The sequence below is a fragment of the Acomys minous genome, assembly GCF_964271855.1.
Source record: "Acomys minous genome assembly, chromosome: 13".
NCBI lineage: Eukaryota > Metazoa > Chordata > Mammalia > Rodentia > Muridae > Acomys > Acomys minous.
Window position 1 is genome coordinate 53,573,696 of NC_140495.1, and position 13,999 is coordinate 53,587,694.

Sequence of the window (13,999 nt, forward strand, 5' to 3'; positions counted from 1 at the left end):
TTCTTGGTGACCCAGGCTGACCTGGAACTTGAGAGAGATGCTCCCAGCCCTGCCCCATGAGATTTACAGGTATGCCTTCAGACTGTCCACAGTAGGAAGCTGAGTTCTCACACCACCAGCAGGAGCCACTATGGTTTGTCTAGATAGGAGTGAAAAATCCAACCTTCAAAAGTGAACCACAAACTTCTTCTTAAACACTTCAGAGACAAGCGAGTCAGGGGGAACGTATCTGCCTCGGGAAGATGGAATGGTCTAGTTGCAGCAGCATTTTCATACTGAATCTTCTGTCCATCTCTGTTACTACTCAGAATTTTAACAGATTTATCTTCCAGTTGTGTTGACTTCAGGATCTTATTGAAGTGCTTTGACAAAGAGCAAAACATTGCTCATTGTGACATTTTCTAGTTATTTCTCTTTATGTGTTGCCGATAGTCCTTGTACAAACCCTACACTGAAGAATAAAGATACCAGGCCTGCTTTACTTATTTTGTGTGTACACATACAAACACACACACACACACACACACACACACACACACACAGCACCTACCACCATTTGTGACATGGTACCTGCTCACATAGCTGAATAAACAAGATAAAAAAACTGATAAAAAGTAGGGTGCAGTAAGTTCTGGGTTATAAATTTAAAGCCCAGGAGAAGGGCTTTGCAGATGCAGCTGTCACTGCTTGCTGCAGCCATGGTCAACCCCACTGTGTTCTCTGACGTCACAGCTGACAGTGAGCTGTTTACAAAGTTCCAAAGATAGCAGAAACTTTTCGTGCTCTGTGCACTGGAGAGAAAGGATTTGGATGGAAGGGTTCCTCCTTTTACAGAATTATTCCAGGACGCATGTGCCAGGGTGGTGATGTCACAGGCCATAATGACACTAGCAGCAGGTCCATCTATGGGGAGAAATTTGAGGATGAGAACTTCATCCTGAAGCACACAGGTCCTGGCATCTTGTCCATGGCAAATGCTGGACCAAATACACACAGTTCCCAGTTTTTGCTGTTTTTATCTGCACTGCTGACTGAGTGGCTGGCTAGCAAATGTGTGGTCTTTGGGAAGGTGAAGGAAGGCATGAGCATCATGGAAGCCATGGAGCATTTGGGGTCCAGGAATGGCAAGAACAGCAAGAAGATCACCATTTCTGACGGTGGACAATTTAATTCTTCTGACCCATGGGCATCTCACCCACCAGACTATCCCTGCTGTAGCTCAGGAGAGCACCCTCACCCCATCTGCTCACAGTACCCTGTAATCTCTGCTCTCACTGAAGGCCTTTGGGTTCCATATTTCCCTCATTTCCCTCCAAGTCTAGCTGGACTGCAGAGTTAAGTTTATTATTGTGAATACAAACTAAGTAAGAGAGAGAGACAGAGACAGAGAGACACACAGAGAGACAGAGAGAGAGAGAGAGAGAGAGAGAGAGAGAGAGAGAGAGAGAGAGAGAGAGAGAGAGAGAGAGAGTGTTGGAAAGCAGATCTCCAGACCAAGGTTTACCACTTCCTGCACATCCAGGCATCTTACAGGCACCCAGATAATCAGTTCACAGTGAACCTAGCTGGCCTGCTCTTCCGTAGAGGGACTGCAAAAACAAACAAGCCAATTATAAGTGAGTATACACCACATGAGTCTTTCTGGGTCTGGGTTAACTCACTCAGGATGATCATTTCTAGTTCCATCCATTTGCCCATAACTTTCATGATTTCCTTGTTTTTTATAGCTGAGTAGTATGCCATAGTGTAAATGTACCACAGTTTCTTTATCCATTCTTCTACTGAGGGACATTTAGATTGTTTCCAGGTCCTGGCTATTATGAATAAGGCTGCTATGAACATGGTTGAGCATATGTCCTTGTTGTATGCTGGAGCATCTTCTGGGTATATTCCAAGGAGTGGAATAGTTGGGTCTTGAGGAAGCCCTATTCTCAGTTTTCTGAGAAAGCACCAAATTGATTTCCAAAGTGCTTGTACAAGTTTGCACTCCCACCAGCAATGAAGGAGTGTGCCCCTTTCTCCACATCCTCACCAGCATGTGCTGTCATTTGTGGTTTTGATCTTAGCCATTATGATGGGTGTAAGATGGAATCTCAGAGTCATCTTGATTTGCATTTCTCTGATGACTAAGAATGTTGAACATTTCTTTAAGTATTTCTCAGCCATTCAATGTTCCTCTTGTCAGAATTCTGTTTAATTCTGAGCCTCATTTCTTAGTTGGGTTATTTAGTTTGGTGGTGTTTAATTTCTTGAGTTCTTTATATATTTTGAGTATTAGACCTTTGTCAGATGCAGGGTTGGTGAAGATCTTTTCCCAGTCTGTGGGCTGTTTCTTTGCTCTGTTGACAGTGTCGTCTGCCTTACAGAAGCTTCTCAGCTTCATAAGGTCCCATTTATTAATTGTTGAACTTAGAGCCTGGGCTGTTGAAGTTATGTTCAGGAAGTTGTCTCCTGTGCCAATGAGTTCCAGGCTCTTCTCTACTTTTTCTTCTAACAGATTTAGTGTATCTAGCCCAAAAGGGATGTCCAATGAAAGTGTTCATTTATCAGGAGATCGGGATAGATGCGGGGACTTCCTATTGGTACTCTAGGTGAGGGAAATATGGGAGAATGGGGAAATAGAAGGATCCAGAGGGTCGTAGAAATCCACAAGAAGAACATCATGATGGGCAGATCAGACCCCAGGGGGGTCTGCTTAAACTACTGCACTAACCAAGGACAATACATGCAGTAAACACTGAACCCTTATTCAGATCTAGCCAATGGACAGGACATTCTCCACAGTTGTGTGAGGGTGGGGACTGACTCTGACATGAACTCCAGTGCCCCATATTTGACCACTACTGAAGGGGAATAGGGTGAAAGCGGGATGGAGGGAGATAGGGAGAGAGGGAGGAATGGGAGGATAAAAGTGAGGGTGTAGCAATTGAGATGTCATCTAAATAAATTAATTATATTTAAAAAAAAAACAAGCTAGATATTCTGCTCTGGAAGAAACTCTTTTGTCCAAAGAGTGATAAGTATTAAATCAATAGATTTTAGCCACCAATTACCAGAGTCTATCCAGAAGATATTTTTAAAATGTCATCATTTGCACTGGGAATTTATAGAAAAGCATTATCCATGGATTGCACATGTAACACCACGTATGCCCTGATCCAAGGAGCAGAGAAAGGCTAGGCCTCACTTCTCACTCACCACCAGGGCAGGCAAACAGAAGCTTATGATGTCCTCCATTTTAGTGAAACTTAAGAGCTCTGTAATGCCTGAGATATATAAATATTTGGAGAAACACACACATACACAATATATATAAATTAATCCAACTTTATACTTACCCTTCTCTAAGACATTTACAAATACTCTTTCCTGGGGCCCACTTCCCTGAACCTTTTGTCAATTGAGATAGTGTATCAATACTTCTCTTATTGTTAGTCTATAGGTCACACTAACATACAAGACAAGGAAAGTGATTCTTTCTCTGTATGTCACTCTTTTTAAGTTGCCCAGTTTAAATATCTATGTGTTCAAAAAGTTTAATGCCTTAGGCACTGATGGACTGTTCCAACAATGGCAGTTAAAAACTGATGGAGAAAATAAATTCAAAGAGAAGGAGAGAGAAAAAAGAGAGAAAGGAAGAGAGGGAGGAAGGAATTAAGGAGCTGTCGGGGAAAGTAGACTGTCACTGTCATGCTCTCGCTGACTTAAGTCACCATCACCCTGGATGCACAGATGCAGGAGAGTATTAAGATCTTGGCTGTGTTTGCTCTTGTTTTATCCTAGTGAGCCATCCTCCCCATGGACAGCCTATCCTGGATGCTGATGCGTTAGCTCTCTGGAGCAAATTTGGACTGTTTGCCACACGTGTGGAACAGAGAGAAGTCATATCCCCACTGAGCCAGGAAGATGCGCAGTCATTCTAATCAGTTTCTTACAAAGACGCTTTATAAATGTATCATATGAGAGAAAAGATGAGGCCTGGGGTTGCCAGCACCGAGAACAAGGAGATGTGTGAAGGCTGAGAGCTCCTGACAGCCACAGGTCATTGCTAAGCAGGGGCCTGCTGTGCTGAGCTACGGTGGTGTCCGACGGCTGTGCAGTGGCAGAAGGCCATCGAAGTCCATGATGTGCACTGACGCTGGAGACCATGCTGAGCTCCATGGCACATGCTGATGCCAGAGGCCAAGAGGAGGTCCATAGTCCACGCGTATAAGTCCATGACCCGTGCTCCCACTGACTAACAGGCAAGGAAGCGCCTTTCGCTATGGGGTTGATGACTGTAAACGCACAGTTGAGAAAAAGAAACATAGAAGACTTCTGTGACAGCATCTACCCCCACACCACATCACCACGGGGGGGAAAAAAGTAACAGCCTAGGCTGAAAGCCATTGAAGAGAACTCTTAAGCACTGTGATAAGTATGCAAAAGTGCAGCTGTTTACAGTGATGGCTTCAGGCTGGGGTTCAAATGGGGAAGGACTTGGTTTTCTTTAAGGAGGTAGATATGCAGACCATGCTCCAGTGAGTATATGGGCAATACAAATTGGACTTGGTTTTCTTCCCTTCCTTTTGGGGAGTATTTACAAGGGTAGGGGTGGACCCGGGAGTACTGGGATATGCGTGTGCTTGTGGTTTATTATGTAAATTCACAAATAAATCAAAATTTATGAATGCGTGAATAAATATATATATCATACTACTATAACTACATTTTACATAAATCAGTTTTTCCATATATAGACCAAAATATATAATTTAGATAAAATGGGTGGAAATAATCGGCTTAGCAGATTTACCATGTGCTTCTGTGCAGGTGTAACATTTTTCAGAACTAAGGTTTCCAAAGCTTTCTAAAAAAAAATGCAAGGTTAGAATTTGAATACCAGCCACACCATCCGAAATACAGGTGACCGAAAAAAGGAGTTCACAGAACACAGTTGGCTTAATGCTGCCTCGGGAGAGGTGAGTCCGAAACTTAAAAGCCACAGATGGCCAGACTCTTCTGCTGTGATTTCAGAGTTTTCCCTAGTATCCACCACTCACCCTCCCGCCCCCCCCAACACACACACACACACACCCACACACACACACACACACACACACTGACCTTGCCACTGAGAAAGAACCAGAGCTTGCTTCTGTCAACGCCTTTGCCCAGAGTCTAGAGACTGAATAGGACTTTGGACCACACTAGGCCACACCTCTACCACTAAGCTGTATTCAACAGCCCCACTCCCTTTTCCCTTTCTATTTAAGATAGGATTATTGTTAGGATGCACAGGCTAGAGTAGAACTCAGTGTGTGGTGTGGTCAGGCCTTGAACACTGAGCTCCACTTGCTTCTGCTCTGAGGAGCTGGCATGGAAGGACAGTGGGCAGCAGCATGCTGGTCTATAGACAGCCTTGACTAGATAGTTTCCTCTCTGTCTTCTTTTCCCTTCTTTTCCATCTATTTTAAAGAATCCATTGTTTAGTGTATGTGCATGTTGTAATATGAAAGGCGTAGAATCTCCCTGTGCCCTCTCTGATTTTGAACAGGTAAGATGCTGTCTTCCTGATCTTTCTGGAATCTTCCCCGACATTTGACTACTACTGAAAAATCTCCACTCATGTGATTCCTCCAGAGAATCAGTGAGAATTCAATTCTCTATTCGTTTCTGTTTACAAACCTCCCATCTCCAGTGAAGACCTACCAAAAGCAAATGTTGTTTTTATTTTCCTCCTGACTATGTTTCCCAACACTGCTGGAGTTCCTCGTACTTCCTGGCTCCTGCATCCTCAGGTCCAGCTATCGATCGGCCATCTGTGTCTGCATCCAGCAGGGTAAGGTCCTTTAGAAGGCCAGTTTGGTAATGTCCATGAAACCTAAATTAAGTTATGGCTGAGTTGAATAAATCGTCATCAGTTGAGTGACACTGTTAGGGTGACACTGAGAAACAATGACATCACTGCTCTCCTCAGAAAACAACCCTGTCAAGCTACCCAGCTCACTTACACTGACTACACCAATCCATTTCCCTTTCCATTTATACCTATAATCACAACACTCTTTGTCTGAGTCTGTGTCTGCCTCTGTCTGTCTCTGTCTCTCCCCATCCGTCTCTCTGTCTCTGTCTCTCTCTGTCCCTGTGTGTGTGTGTGTGTGTGTGTGTGTGTGTGTGTGTGTGTCTGTCTGTCTCTGTCTCTCTCTCTGTCTGTCTGTCTCTGTCTCTGTCTCTGTCTCTCTCTGTCTCTCTGTCTCTCTCTCTCTCTGTCTCTGTCTCTCTGTCACTGTCTCTGTCTCTGTCTCTCTGTCTCTGTCTCTCTGTCTCTGTCTCTGTCTCTGTCTCTGTCTCTCTCTCTCTCTCTCTCTCTCTCTCTCAAACATACACACACACACACACACACACACACACACACACACACATACACACACTCCTGTACCTTTAAATGATAATTGCCAAATGGTGCTATTTTCTCTACTGTATTCCTTCACAAATGAATTTAACCTTCAAATTCAACACAGTATTTCACAGATGCATGGTAAAATGACCACAGAGAGCATGCCAGGCAGTGTGTTATTTTACACTCCCCTGCCGTGGAAACCTAAACTGAACCCCTCATTAAGCTGCACTGTGTAGTTTCTCCAGCTGGCTTTAGTTCATGTGTTTTCTGCTGTTCACTGACCTAAGCCCACTGAGAAAGTCCAATACACAGGGACTTCACAGCTGGCAGAAACAGCAAGGATTCCACACACCTCCCTTGCTCTTTTCACCTGCATCACTGGAGCACTATCTCATCTGTTAAATGGATGCATTACAGTACAACAACAACACTCAAGACAGTTAAACCTTTCCCTTGACTGCTTCCCAAATGGGCACCTGTGCCCGAAACAGAAATGAACACAGCATGGACAGTTGGGATGCAGTGCCCACAGACGTGACACTGTCACACTCATTTCCAAGCCACAGTTTATATACCAGCCCAGCAAACACAACTCAGCCACATCCCGTCCACTTCTTAGGCAGTTGACAATGGTACATAGCATCAGTGTGACCCAGAAGGACTTCTGCTGTGTGCCTCTGCATGCTTTGTCATCCCATCAGCTATTTGGCCAATTGCCTTATGATAAACACACAGTAGCCACATAAGTGAATGAAAAATAAGGGCAACCATCTGAAATTTATAAATATTCAAACTTTTACTAGAAACAGCTTGCATGTGAAATTTAAATGGCATACAGTCCTGAAAAAGGTTCCATTCCAAAGTGCTGCAAAAAAAAGAATTGTATGTTCAGATGACACAAGCTAACCAGATACATCTAAGCATCATCTGGAAAACTTAATGGCATTCCGTAGCTTAATATCACAGGCAATATGCATAACAGAACCCAGAATTACTTTTCTGATAACCAAGCCAAAGAAAGCAAAGAAGTAAACGAAGCAATATCAAAAGGAAACAGAAGACGACAAAAGGAAAGTAACACAAAAATGTACCAATGGTCTTGAAATGGTTTGTGACATGAACAAAACCCCTGGAGCTTTACAAATACCTGGCACCATGTCAGGCAAATCCGATCACTAAAATGCCCTCAATAGACAGCGCAGGCTCTGGATACCCTTGCAATTCTCCCTCTGTGTAGCAAGCAGGCCATGGAGAAGGCTGGGGCAACATCACCATTACGCATACAGCAGATCAGAAGAGCTAATCTGCTCACCAGAACCCCTTCCAGGTGGTCATCCCCCTGACTCAGTGCTGCCTTTCCTTCTTGCTTAAGCACAGAAGGCATCACTAGATCCCCAACAAAGCGCCTCACTAACAGCAAACCCCTCCTTGAGGGGAACTTTCAGAATGTGAGTACCATGGAGGGAGCCTCTCAGACATGGGCTTGATTTCAATCAACAGTCCTGGCAAAGGAACCTCTGTGATATGCAAAATGCCCATGCTAGTGAGTAACAAAGCATGATATTTCCCCATGAAACTTTGTCTTGCATGAAGTAAGAAGAAATTGTATGCTGCGACTGTTAATGCATCTACTGCGAAGAAGAAGAAAGTGAGGGACAATATGGGAATCGAACGACCAGGAGAACTGGATCCCCTAAAATGTTAGGGAAAGGTAATATGCCACAGCCTTCATAAAGCCAGGTTGTTATAGGCCTCACATAGAAATCTGGAAACTTTATAGCTGCACAATATTAAAGGCACGTTCTCTCAATAAATTTAAACATGCTGAACATGTTAGCAATTTCAGTTTTAAATGGGAAATTTAAAATATCAAGTAGAATTATGCGCTAAGCTGAGGCTCTTGGCTTTTACATGTTTTAAATCATATTACAATCCAGGGTTAAAGCCCCCTTTAGCGTTACCCAGTTCTGCTCTGCATTGTGTGCACTTTGTTGCCCTGTGGGTTTGCTGCTTCAAATGGTGTTAGGGTTTCTGTAAACATGCAAAATTAAGAAAAATCTCAAGTGATGAAGTTGGCACTAAATTAGACAGAGCACATTTGGTGTTATTGTTGTGGGCCATTTGAGCTCAGGAGTTCAGAGTTCTGAGAGTGAGAACAACTGTTACCTATTTTTATAAAATGAATCATTTGCTCAAAGATGTCAGTGGGCAAGCATGTGGCTGTGTGTGGGCATGTAGGCGGGGAAGAAACAAGTGAGTCATCTGGCATTTGTTTTCCATCCTTAATCATTCTCCTCATTAAAAAATTAGAAGAAGTACATGTCAAGGAGACCCTGAACTTAAGCTTGGTTTGCTGTGGGTAGCCACATCCACACTCTGCATTTACTCCAAGTCATCTGATGGACCCACCACCTGCTCCCTAGAGACCTAGTTCCTTGCCAGCACAGAGGGCTTTGGGTTCTAGAAAAGTGAAAGGACCTGCTTATGAGGGGCAATCACAAGTAAAGCGATTGACTCGTTCATGAAATTAACAGCTCTAAATGTACCTCAGCTAGCTTTACACAGATACCATCGCTAACACAGACCAGAAAGAGGAAGAACAGTGTTTTGAAATCCCTCCTGGAAACCGTTGTGGTGAGAGTTAATGATGGACCTGGATATGCCGCCCAACAACTAGGAAGAGTAAGCCAGCTAACAGAGAAAAGAATATGCCAGCGGGGGCCAGAAAGAATGACCAGCCATACAGAACGGAAGGCGAGAACTCCCAACAGTCCTTCATTTTCATGGCTCTGTAGCTTTCCATGTCAGCCACCGCCTGGACCCAGATGACATACAACATCACCACCAGGGAGAAGAGGACACCTAGGAAGGAGAGAAGAGCATTAGCCATTCTGAAGATATCACCCTCCAAACTACCCTAAAGTAATCATTTGTTTAAGGGTAAATGCCTCTGTTATGAGCTAAATCAGACACCACGCTACGGTTTATGAGCTAAATCGGTGGTTCTCAACCTGTGAGTCTTGACCTTTTGGGGCCTGAATGCCTTTTTCACAGGGGTCTCTTAAGACCATCAGAAAACACAGGAATTTACATTCCAATTCATAAAAGTAGCAAAATTACAGTTATGAAGTAGCAATAAAAATAATTTTATGATTGGGGTCACCACAACATGAGGAACTGTATTAAAGGGTCACAGCATTAGGAAAGCTGAGAACCACTAAGCTAAACAGACATGCTGTTGGCCTTCCTATTTTAAAGCATTCTGTGGACAGCTGTATCAGCAATAAGAGACAACAGCCGCAGTTGGTGTGCGTTTGTTGAGCGCTTAGTGTTTGCCGAATCTGTTTGACATTTATGCACTCTAATTGATGCTGGGTTAGAAGCAAGCATTATAACCTATCACTATTCCTTTTAATACATACCTGGTCCAGTAGAAATAGTACCATCAGCCCCAGGGCATTAAGTGTGCATGGACACAGCTAGTGGTTTTCTTCAAACTCTTGCTAAACCATGGGTACCCATCTAACGCTAGGTAACTGCAACCAAACGTGGCCATGGACACAAAAGCTATGTGAGCACCACACAAGGACAGACATGACTGCTGGGATATAAAAACATGAAATGACAAGCAAATGTGATATTTTATTTTATGTGTATGGGTGTTCTGCCTGCATGTATAGCTATGTACCATATGCATATATTCAGTACTGGAAGATGCCAGAAGAGGGTTTTAACCCCCTAGGACTGGAGTTGCAGATGAGGGAGAGCCACCATCAGGGTCTGTGAATCACAAGAGCAACCAGCCCTCTTAACCCGTCTCTCCAGCAGCCCTTCCACCCATCCATCCACTCATTGTAATATATATATTAAATGAACTAAACACACACATGCGATGGAATCACTGTCTTGAAAGAACAAAGAAATCATACTAATGACAACAGAGTCTGAGAAATATAAAACCACAGATTCTAATCAAATTCCAAACAGGCTTTATTGAAATGAAAGAAATGGAGGGAGAAAAAGGAGGGAGGAAAGAGGGAAAGGAAAGGGAGGGAGGAAGGAAGGATAAAAAGAGAAGGGGATAATAGAAAGAGGAGGAAGCAAGCAAAGGAATAAGAAAATGGAGAAAAAGAAGAAAGGCAGAGAAGAGGGAAGGCAGAAAAGAAAGGAAAGAAAGTGGAAAGGGGAGGTAGGAGAAGATAGAGAGGAAATAAAGAGAAAGGAAGAAGAGTGAAAGAGGGAGGAAAGAAGGAACAGGAAGGAAAGGAAGAAGAAAGGGCAGGAGAGAAGGGAGCCAAAAGTAAAGGGAAAGGAAGAGAGAGGGAGAGGGGAAGGAAGAAGAGAAAAGAGATGGGTCAGGGAGGGAGGGGGAGGGAGCCAAAGAGGAATAGGGCAGGAGGCAGCATCACAGCTTAGCAACCCCCACACAGCCCATCAGTTCGAAACCCTGCTAGAAATATGAGTGGAGATTTTATCATCCTGATGAGACCTTGACCTCAACCATTGAGAAGACAGAAGCTTGTGAGTAGTGACATCTGAGCACAGCGTTGGGAGCATACTCTTCCAATGTAGCTGCTACTATAACTACCAGGCAATAGTTCATCATCGGCTCCTGAGGCGTCATCAGCTTCTGATGACGTCACTTGATTTCTCATGCACTAGCGAGTGGCTGGCTCCACACAATCTGCACAGCCTGAAGGATTGGGGGCATGTGCTGTTGTCCAAAAGATCAAAGCAAGCATGACAGTTACAGTTATGCTCATTGAATTAGTGGGTGGAATGAACAACTGGCATCGTGTACAGTCCACTGATGTGTCAATAAGTTGGACATAATAGATTTCTAAAGAGGAAGTGCTTATTTTGACTCAGAGTTTCAGAGGCCAGTCCCCGTGGCATCTGGGTGCTGTGGCGTTAGGGCTTGTCACAACTTAAAACATCATAGATGAATCACTTGGCTGAGGGCGCCATTTTGGAAGAGCAGTGAAGCACCAAGAGAGAGGAATGAGCCAACATCCCCCCAAGAGTATGTCCCTAACGGCCTAGCTATCTCCCACTAGGTCCCGTCTTCTAAAGAGTCTACCACTGGCAGTAGAGCCACAGGCTGGCGTCCAAGCCTTGAACACGTATCCATTGAAGAAGACTTCAGATCCAAATGATAGCAAGTATAAAAAGTTGACACTTTAATTTCTATGCGTCTAAAAGCTAACTGCATTTCTATTGCTAAGCAGAAGGGGCAGCACACTGATGGAGGGGAACGGCTTGTGAGAGCTCAGCCATCCAACTTGCTCAGCACATTCTCTCATCATTGTCTTACTGCCCTGAGGGGTGACCCACTACCAGCAGGCCACCAGTTCAGAAAGAATCTTGAGGATCAGACTAAAGAAAGGCCTTCTCCTAATGACCATTCCAGCTACAGATCAACGGGAAAGTAACGGCAATATTTCTCTAATAAGACACCCTCTTCATGCAGGAATCTATATGGTAAGTGCACACGCTGGCCCATGGGATGAAGCAACCACCACTGGGTACCAACTGGATCAGAGAAACAGCGGAGATGTAGCAGGAGAGTGAACGCTTGACAAGGCTTGTCCACAGTATACCTGTGCCATGTGGTATGCAATGACTCTGGGCCTTTGACTACATTTCACAGCACCTACATACACAGTATTGTCTGTGAACGCGAAGGTTGGGGCACTGCCATAACATCCTTTGCCTCCTTCAAACACAGTACAAGTCTCCATGTTATTTGCTGCTATAGTTTTGCTCTTCCTTTCAACACAGAAACATCACCTATTCTGACATTCTTATTAAAATATAAACTTGCCTTTGTGAAAAATCAGTCACCTTATATGCATCTTCTCAAAAGCCATGATTGGATTTAGAATGTTTAAAAGTACATTGTGAGAAATAATGCCGATGATTATTAATAAGAAATAACTTGTACCTAAACAATGCTGTTATTTGGAGAGGAAGTGCATCGTGAAAGCATTAAAAACACTCATTCCGTTCATTCTTTAATTTGGTCATTAATTGACGCAAATTAACACAGTCCATTTAATTTATCTGAAATCAGTTTGTGGTTCTGTCTTACCCATGGGGCAAAACACTTGGAACCTCCCTGCCCATTAAATTACAAATGGTAAGTGAGGGTGGGAGATGGGGTGAGGTCCTTTAACTGCTAATGCAGTCAGATTTAATCACCAGTTTGTGGCCAATAGGGGAGTCAGGTAGCTGCTACACATAGCTAGACAAATCAAACAACAAAATCATCAATTCTAAGTGGAGCTGTGTATCTCACTACTACAGATTTGAAAAATAATAGAAATCAAGGAAGATCTCTGTCCTGTCAGAGGGAAACAGAATGCATCAGAGTAGATTCCCAGGAGCCAGTAGGTGGCTGATAGACATGAGAAATGTAGATGAGACGATGATGCTTCCACGGGCTCAAACCTTCCACAGAATACTAACCATAGAAAAGGGAAGGGTACGTGATCCTAGAGAAACCTGTCAAGTGCCACCCTATTCAAAGCGATCAAAGTTAACCACTGCACTCTATGTCAATGTGATGGTGGCGGACGTGGGGCGAGAGTTGGAGGGCAGTGTCACTGAATCAAGACGCGGAACCTAATCCCCTCATGAAAAGGCATCAAAACCAAGTCCAACACCATTCCAAAAGCCCACAGGCCTGTGCCCTTCAAAAGTTCCAACGTCCCAAAAGTCACAGTAACTAAAGCTGCTTCTATGGAGACCCCGCCACACAGTAACTAAAGCTGCTTCTATGGAGACCCCTGTGACATAGTAACTAAAGCTGCTTCTATAGAGACCCCCATGACATAGTAAATACAATTCGTGCGTCGGATCCTTTGTTACAAAAGAAATTAATAGAATGACAGTTACAAAACTGATAATGGAGGGAGCTGGGTGAAATCACTTGCAACATCAGTATAAAACTGATGACAGTCCCAAAGCAAGAAAAAATAAAATGACTTTAAGGGGAAAATGATGCGAACCTGTGGCCACTTGTGCTGAGAGGAACGTGGGTGGAGAGGGCTGGAGGCAGCATGTGCATCCATCAGGAAAGATGCCCGACCCTTGGCTCCTCATATGCAACCACCACGTGATGTGGAGTGTCTCCATGGGACAGCGCTACTTACACGAACTCTCTATTGTCTCTTTACAGTCTAGGATTTATTTATAGAATGTGAACAATAAAATGATAGGGTAACAAAGGAGCTACAATTCAAACCCACCTGACAATCTGACTTTAGTAGACTAGAAACCAGTGCCAATATTAGGCAGCCATTTATTTTTTAGTAAAATTATTATTAAACATGACCATATTATTTCAAAAGGCCAAATGTATTTATAATCAAATTTTGTGATAGCTGTTTTCTGGAGTATAATTTTAAAAGTTATGAAATAGCTCACCAAAGGAAAAAAATACCAAAGAAGGGTCTCAACCATTAGGATTTATGGTCCTGCCAAACCATGGATAAGGAAGTGAGTGGGGTAAAGGCGCACTGACTCCCTCATCAACAGCATGTGCCACCTAGCCTGCACATTTTACACAAGTCATCTCACAGGGTTACTGTTTTCTTTTATATGCCTAAGTTCAAT

At 43.6% G+C, this 13,999-nt stretch overlaps 2 protein-coding genes across 4 annotated transcripts in view; one reads left to right on the forward strand and one right to left on the reverse strand.

Moving 5' to 3' along the window:
* Nucleotides 1-850: 850 nt before the first annotated feature.
* Nucleotides 851-1,339, forward strand: LOC311581794 (peptidyl-prolyl cis-trans isomerase A-like; the record flags this gene model as incomplete). Its single annotated transcript, XM_084754332.1, has 1 exon — nt 851-1,339. The coding sequence occupies one exon, from the start codon at nt 851-853 to the stop codon at nt 1,337-1,339; it is 489 nt and encodes a 162-aa protein (XP_084610458.1).
* A 5,815-nt stretch (nt 1,340-7,154) lies between these two features.
* TMEM182 (transmembrane protein 182) overlaps nt 7,155-13,999 on the reverse strand; it is a 57,392-nt gene continuing 50,547 nt past the window's right edge. For all 3 annotated transcript variants that reach the window (XM_084753632.1, XM_084753631.1, XM_084753630.1), the window contains one exon: nt 7,155-9,244. In XM_084753632.1, coding sequence (XP_084609758.1) covers nt 9,024-9,244 — 221 coding nt within the window. In that variant the 3' untranslated portion in view covers nt 7,155-9,023. The remainder of the gene's footprint in view (nt 9,245-13,999) is intronic.